General features: G+C 41.3%; 1 protein-coding gene across 1 annotated transcript in view; it reads right to left on the bottom strand.

Annotated features, from left to right (window-relative positions):
• Positions 1-9188, bottom strand: part of LRP1B (LDL receptor related protein 1B) — a 728477-nt gene that overhangs the window by 372017 nt on the left and 347272 nt on the right. Inside the window, exons 22-23 of the mRNA XM_075181401.1 lie at positions 6396-6641; positions 1378-1575 (exon numbers count right to left, since the gene is read on the bottom strand). Coding sequence (XP_075037502.1) covers positions 1378-1575; positions 6396-6641 — 444 coding nt within the window. The remainder of the gene's footprint in view (positions 1-1377; positions 1576-6395; positions 6642-9188) is intronic.

Raw genomic sequence — 9188 nt, 5'->3', positions numbered from 1 at the left:
CAATATACTTGGCAAAAATCAATTACAATTGGTAATGATTAGTAATTGAACCCGGTATTTCTAAAAAAAATCTTTTAAAGGGACTGGAAACATAAATATTATCTTTGCTTAACTATCCCTTGGATGCTTATGTTAGATATAGCTTTACGTTATACCTCTGTAGGTTATAAACAGACTCAGGAGGATGTGTCTGTTATTGGTTTATCTGCTGTCGTGTTTTGCTGGTCCTGGCCACGCCCCAATTATATCATGTACAGCCCCAATGTTATAACAAATATTCAATGCGCCACCAAGGTACTGTATTATCAACTCTGTAAGACAGACACTTAGGAGTCAGCTGGTAGGGCCAGGAGCGAGGACCCTGGTAGATAAGTGTAGGGAGCGAATAGTGCTGCTAATTCCGCGAGAATAGGAGGAGGGTGTAAGCCAGTGATGACTAACCTGGAAACTCCAGGTGTTGTGAAACTACAAGCCCCAGCATGCTTTGCCAGTAGATAACTAGCCGATAGCTGGCAAAGCATGCTGGGGCTTGTAGTTTCACAACACCTGGAGTTTCCAGGTTAGTCATCACTGGTGTATGCTGTGAGACCAGGGAGAGCGGAAGAGGTGAGCAGCTCATACCTAACCCAGGTGGGCGGTAAGGTAAAAGGAAAAGGCGCGCTCGCCTCCCAATTTTTCAGATAGACCACGCGGAGCCAACACCGCTCAGACCACCCTTATTTTAGATGAAGGGAAGAAATGTCTTTTTCTGTGATTTGTTTTCTTAGTAAAGTATTCTGCTAGTTCATTGCTTAAAAAACGTGACCCTTGGATTGTGGATTATATGGATTATACAGCACAATGTCACACGGTCAACACCTCTGGGAGAAGACAAGTTATGGGGAAGGGAAAGCAAACAATGAAACTGTACAAAATGGGGAGATCTTCAAGCAGATTTACTAACACCGCTTATACTAGGTAACATCCTATAATAAGAATATTGCAATGTATTCATAACTTAATATCTGCATTAGACAAATACAAGGAGAACAATAAATATAGGGTTCAAGACTCTTTAAATATTTGGGGAGCTATACACTGTACAAATAAAGGAAGAGTACATATACACTCTATTTACTCATTTATTATATGATATAGATAATATTTACCTAAGGACACATTTTGTAATGAGAGTTGTTTCATTATGTTGGTAAAATTTCCAACAATCCAATTTTGTAATTTCCTTATACAATGAAAATAAAAATAATAAAATAATAAAAATTCATAATTTGCTCAGTTACCTGTTTAGTAAAACTTCACACAACCATGAAAATTAGTGATATTCTGTTTGCTTTGAAAAGTCCGGGATGATAACAATGTTTCCAAATCATCACTTACCCGAAGTCTCTGATAATCGACCTCTATAGATTTTATCTTCGACAACATCCGTCCAGTACAGCAAACTCTGATTAAAATGGAAATCCAAGGCGATGGTGTTCCTTAACCCAGGAACTAGCAGGCTGTAATCCCGCTTATGAAGGTCGATCCGTCTTATCTCATGACGGATGGAAAAAATGATGAAAGCCTCAAATGTATCTAGAATGGAATTAAGCCCATTATTAGTAATAAGTTCATTAAGAGGAGAGGTAATGACCATGAACATGAGACTGGTGGTAATTAGATGGCTGGTAGCTTATAACAAATACAGATCTGGGTCACAGAAAATCATTGTGCTGTCTTCTAGCAACGATGTTCTCGGAAAACATTAGTGAGACCATTTGATTTAAGCTCGGTTCTATTGAGAAGCATCGAGAACGAGATTGGTGGAGAAGTCATTAAGACCTGTACCTGAGGCGGCAAACTGACTCTTATATCATCATGGTGTCACTTTAATGACAAAACAAAAAAACATTGCTAATCAAAAAAGGTTATTTCTAGTACTATTCTATTATTTCTTCTACATTTACGCTGTATGGGACTTGGTGAAAGTTGGGACGATGGAACAGGCAGTGCCGTAAACGTGGCTTAGGGAAAAATGTTCTGCCACACATAAAACTGGGCATTGTATTAAGGCCATAGTTCCCAAGTCATGAGTTTGAAAGATTTGTCTCTCAAAATGCCCCTATTTGTCATTATTAACCCACCGCACAATTGCTTTTTTTTTTGCATGGTAGGTGCCATTTTTACCAAGCATTTTTTATTATTTGGGATTTATAATTTATTAATTATTGAGAAAGATCATGTAAACTGTAAAGAAGTTTGTTATAATCTAAGTTAGAAAACATGTGACATTTATTCCCATGTTCCCTGGTGTGTGTCAGGAGGTACTGACACAGTTACTGAAGGTTAAGCCCACAAGGGACCTCCTCTTGTTGGACACCTTATCTCTGCAGTGGTTGAATATCCTAAGCACTGTGGTTTTTGCATTAAGGCCAAATGTTTTTGGTATTTATGTATTAGCGTATCTTGCCTGGAGGAGCTGACAATCACTCCCAACCCTCAAATAACCATATATAAAGTAACATTGTATCTTGTGGTAAAATTAAAGAATACAAAGGGAGTTCACTTGGCGGTTTTGTAGCAAGGACTGTCTGGGGAATATGCTTCACACAGGACTATGGTGACAGGAATGATAAAGTACTTATCCCAGGCAGGTTTAAGTGATAGCTATCGGCTGGTCTTTGTGCTGGTTTGTGCCTACCTAAAGTAGGAAGACATATGTAATTTATCTCTCCCAGGCAGTAGGACTGCGAGTAATTTTGGACACCAAGTGGGACGACTGCTTCCATAGTGCTCTGTCATTGAATAAACTCTCTACCTGTCATATGTATATCCCTTTATGTTTATGACACTTTGCGCAGTATCAATGTTTTTCTTAGTGTATTCAATGTAGTCCTATAATGTAATTGTTACGGTTAATAAAATTGTGTTATAGTTACATTTTGATTATCCTCTTAAGTTAATGGAACCCACATAACAATTCCCAGGGTGCTGTAGGCTAGTCTGATGGTGCTGAGTGACAGTCCGTAGAAATGGTTAAGTTTCTATCTCTGGAGACAAAGAGACGTACACGCCCTATCGTGGGGTATTGTGACAACACAATGGGGATTTCAGTGCTCCAAGGTCCACCAAGACAGTATCAGGCGTGATAGGTTTAACTGTCCTAGCTCAGCAGAAAAGAGTCCCTGGAAGCTGTGTTGATATATTAGCAAATATACAAAGCCTGGGCTGGAATACAAACCCTTTTTAGTGTTTGCTAAATGACTTCTCATAGCAAACTGCAGCCAAACAGACACATGGCATCCATGAGTATCTATTAGCAATTATAGTCTTAAAATTAAGGTTTCTAGAGTAACCTAAATGAATAAAAAAAAGTGGAAATAGCTTCGAAATTATCTTTTTTTGCAGGGTTTGGCTACCAAAAAAGCAAATTCCGTGCCATATAGGTGTTACATTTCTATTATTAATATGGAAGCCCTTTTTAGTAAGTACTTTTATGTATAAGGCACCTGGCACCTCAGTGTATTCACAGCAGCTACCCATGTGAGTACGTACCAGCACAGGGTACCAGCACAGGGGTACCAGCACACAGGGTACCAGCACACATGGGTACCAGCACACATGGGTACCAGCACACAGAGTACCAGCACACAGGGTACCAGCACACATGGTACCAGCACACATGGGTACCAGCACACAGGGTACCAGCACACAGGGTACCAGCACACATGGTACTAACACACAGGGTACCAGCACACATGGGTACTAGCACACAGAGTACCAGCACACAACCAATCAAATTCCTCTTGGCCAAGGTCAGGGTCATAGGAAGGCAAACAAAACGATAAGAAACCAATGTTGGTACACAGGAATCCAGCCAAAGTATACAGGATAATGCACAAAGAATTAACAGTAAAGAACTTAGGCTCAGGCACCGGACAACAGGAAGGATGGGGTTAGAGAGCCTGGTTAGTGACATCACTGGTGTGTGCCTATATGCATACTCCAATGCCACAAGATGCGCCAAAGCAGAGACACCTATAAACAAAGCATCCATAGGGTGCACACATTTAAGGAGATGTGGTCATAGACACAACATGTTTGTTGCTCTGATGGCTCCAGAATATTTATATCAAAAGTCACATTTCAAATGTAGCAAAAACTACTTATTAAAGTTAGAACTAACCAGGACAGAACACAGGAATAGGAGAGAAGTAGAACATCAAGTTATTTTTATTTATTTAGAAAGTTCAGAGATATCTGTTTTAGCAAATAATTATGAGGCTGCTGCGAGCACAAATACAGGGATTGACAGGGGTCCGTAACCTTTTACTAAGTAATGTAAAGCAGAAGCTTGTGGCATCTAAGAGGTTTCTGACCCCAGATTTGTTTATATTAGTTGTATGCCTAGTACTGCTCAGTTCTTTCTTCTCTTGTCTGGTATTTTTAGAGTTTCACTATTTTATTGTCCAGGATCACAGCTGTCAAAAGCAGAATGTACAACGGCAGAACACAAACTACCGATCGGCAGCCGGCTGTTACTAGGGCCGCGCCATAGGGGCAACCGCTCAGGGTGCAAAGCTTATGGGGGGCACCGGAAATTAATGTATTAGATTGATTTGGTTCAAGCTGAGGTTGTGACATTTTATTTCTTGCCCTAGGTGCTAACATTTCTAGTTAAGGATCTGTGCACAAATAAGGGGAACGTTGTTCCAGTAAAACAGCTATTTTGTGATGTCACACGGTTATTATAGTGTAAATGCACCTTTGTTACTGGACAACAACATCAGTTTTCAGGCCAAGAAGGCACCATTTGATGGGGTGACTTATTTTGAGTCTTCCAAAGGCAAGATATGGGAAAATCCAAGCTTGCCGAGTTTAGAAAATGCCTAGTTATTCATCCGTATTCAAACAAAATTTTGTGTTGCAGGTCATGATTATTTAAATGAGACTGATGTGGTGGACAAGATGTATTTTGGGATCTGTCCTAGTTTAGTGGCCGCCTCTTTTCCTATGCTTTTAATAGGATGCTTTTCGTACACTGTGTTCCCAACGCGTTGAGAACACAGAGAACACAGGGGCGTGTCACCAATTTAATTCATCCCCAAGGGGACTTTCTCCCCTTTGGGACGAAACGCGTTGGAAACACACCCCTGCAAGTCTATTCGTCCCTCCAAAAGCCAGAAGTGACGGCCCTGCATTCCACAGTGGAGCGCATGCACATCCTGATTCTGCCGTGCGGCACAACCTCCATGATCTAAACAACTGCTGGGTACCCGACCGGCTTAACGGCTCACCACGTATCATATCAATATTTTGCTAGTTTTATCCATACACTTATCGGAGATATTACTGGAGAAGGACCTGTCTATCACCATTTGACACGCAGAATAATTTTTACTATTCTCCTCCTATGTAGAAGATCGGTTATATCACATTACTCCCAGTGAAGTTTCACCCACTTGGAACTACACATTGGTATAGTAAAAGTTAAACATTGGCTGTATAGACTGATTACTGAGCAGATATTTGGCTGGACTTGTCCTCAACTAATCATATAAATCCAATTTGTTTTTAATATTTACACGCAATTTTATTGTAATATTGCTATGTATGATTCAGGAGTATAAGTAATATATGAGATTGATGTGTTTTTGTAATTTTAGACTTTATTATTATTATTATTAATTTTTATTTATAGGGCGCCACTAGGTGTCCGTAGCGCCGTACAGGGACAAACGAAATTACAATACAAGGAGAGACAGCACAGTACAGTAAACAATAAGCACAGTAACACCGTGAGCTCAAAGCACAGCAAGGGCGGGGGAGGGGAGAGGGGAAGGTCTGCATACGACGGAGCCCAAGAGGGAGGGCACGGATTATAGGGAGACCCCCATGGGGGGGAGAGGAGGGAGCGGGAGGGGACAGGGGGAAGAGGGTCCTCGAGGAGGACGGCAAGGTTGCTGGAGAGCAGAGTTAACAGTGGGGAGACAGGAGGAGAGGTGACTCTGCTCAAAGGAGCGTACAATCTAAGGGTCTTCAATCTAAGACTTAAATAGATATGAGTATTGTGTAGGATTGAATTTCAATATGTCAGCCAGTCTATTTTAATAAATTCCTTTATACATTAATTAGTTGTCATTGTATACAACGAGGATATAGAATTACCACTTAAACTTCACAGCATTTACATTACAACAGCACCTTGCAGTGCGTACATAAACAAATATCAATAGTCAATGAGCGCCTAACTATGATTCTTATCTACTGTCTTTCAGGGAGGGATACCTTTGGTTAGCGCAGCTCTTGCAGCATTGAGGAGTAGAGCGCAACACTATTTTTTCTGTTTATGGTAATCCATTTACAAATATAACTATAAACTTATAGGAAAGTATCAGGGACACGGTGTCACCTACCAACACTGCTGCATGTTTCTCCGTCAGGGTTTAGCGTCCAGCCCTCATAGCACGAGCATTTGACAGCGTGCTTGTGCTGCTCACACACTTGGCTGCACCTCAGATGCTTGGTGCAATAATCCACAATGTCACAGGTCTTGTTATCCACACTCAGGTACATGCCCTGTGGGCACGAGCATACAAGCCCCCTGCCGGGAGCGACACTGCATTGGTGGCTGCACCCTCCGTTGTTCAAATAACATTCATCTGTGGGGAAGAAAGAAATAAGAACACAAGCGTTACACAAACTAACAGAATGCACCGGGATTGGGAGAATATAAGGCTTAGTTAGTTTTTAATCCATTTCTGATCTTCATGATTGTGCATATTGGTAAAGTTACAGGAAGGCACGTAAAGGCCAATAAATTAACGTTATTTGAAAATGAAAAACCCCTTTAAATCTTATACATGGGGAGAAACAGGGAATAATTAAAGATGGCACTTTTTCGACATTTCACTGACGGTTATTTTTCACTTTTCACCCCAAGAGATACTGATTAACCTGTGGCCAGTACTAATAGGGATCTAACAGCAATTGGCATTTACTGTGGATGCAACAACTGGGTAATCTAATCCGTTTCCCGTTGCTGGATTCCTTGGTAGTCAGTGTGAGTGGCATTGGTTGGCACATGAGCGCACATTGATCTTCTACATGATGTCATGAAGGTTGCATCAGGGTGTCCTTATAGTTACCGATGTTGCAGACTTTGTTGCAAAATTCAAACAATGAATAATGTGGCAGTAAAGGTGAAACCACGTAGCTGGCCTCTCTGTGCTATATAGCCAATCAGTCCAATTCATACCTATCATTTTTCCAGGAAGTGATATAAGAGCTACTAAGGTCCATTTTTGGCCATGCAAAAGTGTAAACCCTGCTTGTAAATGCTCTGTTGTGTTGTCATCACATACCTATTTTTGCACAAATACATCTTATTTCACAGATAAGCACATGGCTTTGCAGGTCAAGATGACAGCATCGGGGGGGGGCAGGGGCAGGCTGGGCTGGGGGGGCATCTACCCCCTGGACGAGACCATAGTGGACTACCTTGAGCTGGGTCACTGGGCCACCTGCAAGTATTATCTTTAAAATGTTCCTAATAGGCTGCCGAGTCGAGTCTTGTTAAAATTTGCCAGCCCTCCGCTGTTGATTTCCTTGCCTGTTGATACACCAATCTTTTTTTACTCACTAAGAGGACAAAAGGATTATTTCTTCTTTCATGACCTGGCTTTCTATGGCCACAAGGCAGTGACCAGGTTCTTCCTTTTCAAGGAAATTAGGGGCTACTTTCCTGGGTGTAATCTGATTTCCAAGCTGGTGTTTGGGGCACACACATTTGTCAATGTAAGAAAATCCATTAGAGATGCTCGGGCGCGGTTTTCTGAAAACTGAACCCACCCGAACTTAGGGGATCCAAGTAGGCTTGTGAGCCAGCTCGGTACTTTCGCGCGTCCTCGGATCTGAATTGAGGAAAAACGTCATAGTTGCGTTGTCGGATCTCGCGAGTTTTGGATTCCTTAAATACCTCCATTGCTCACACAGAAACAGGGGTAGCAGTGTTCTTGTCACTCTCCAGTCTCCAGTGACATTGCTCAGTGCCGTTGCTCATACAGAAACAGGAGGGGTAGCGGTGTTCTTGTCACTCTCCATTCTCCAGTGGATTGCTCACTGCCATTGCTTACACAGAAACAGGGGTAGCAGTGTTCTTGTCACTCTCCAGTCTCCAGGGACATTGCTCAGTGTCATTGCTTACACAGAAAAAGGGGTAGCGGTGTTCTTGTCACTCTCCAGTGTCATTGCTCACACAGAAACAGGGATAGCTGTGCTCTTGTCACTCTCCAGTCTCCAGTGACATTGCTCACACAGAAACAGGGAAAGCTGTGTTCTTGTCACTCTCCAGTCTCCAGTGACATTGCTCAGTACCATTGCTCATACAGAAACAGGAGGGGTAGCAGTGTTCTTGTCACTTGACAAAAATTGACTGAAAATGACTGGAAATTAATGTTATTGAGGTCAATAATAATGTAGAAACAAAAAAAAAAGAGCCAAATTAGGTGGTTTTAGCAAAAAAATTGGGATTTTAAAAGAAAAAAAAAAGGGGGATCCAAAACCAAAACACAAAGTTAATCCAGATCCAAAACCAAAACCAAAACAGGGGAGTCAGTGAACATCTATAAAATCCATTGATCGTTTTGACTTACAGGTAGAATGCATTTTATTATTTTAAACAGATGGAATGCGGTATGAGGAATGAGGTCTGGTCCATGTCGTTATACAACGATGGGGGGATTTAAGGCACGGTAGAGGAAAAGCGACCATAAACACCACAGAGCAAAAGTCCGGGAATGAGGACATTGATCAAGTGTAATGAGGTATGACAGAAAATACCAGTCCAAACATACTTGTATTAAAGGGAGTTGGTAAACTCAATCCGTGCTTGTCATTGCTAAATTGAATGTTCTACAGATGGCAGGTGAATATAAGTTGAGCAAATGACCTTTCCTTAAGTGCCAACACTGAATTCTACGTTAATATGAACAGAATTCAAGACTGAGATTCCGAGAGAGAAAAAAAAATCTTTCAAGGTGAGAAACATTAAGTGACTTGGAGGAAATAAAAGCCATTTGGTAATAAGCTTAGTTGTTGGTAACAGTATTGCTAGTGACAGGTAGGATGCATGTAAACTGGGAAAGACCTTCTTTTAAGCAGAAGCAGGTTAGTCGCTGTTATTGGTAATTTACAATCACAGACCTGAG

The sequence above is a fragment of the Mixophyes fleayi genome, chromosome 7, assembly GCF_038048845.1.
Source record: "Mixophyes fleayi isolate aMixFle1 chromosome 7, aMixFle1.hap1, whole genome shotgun sequence".
Taxonomy (NCBI): domain Eukaryota; kingdom Metazoa; phylum Chordata; class Amphibia; order Anura; family Limnodynastidae; genus Mixophyes; species Mixophyes fleayi.
Note: the sequence above shows the minus strand (reverse complement) of the source record. Positions and strands in the feature narration are given on the sequence as shown.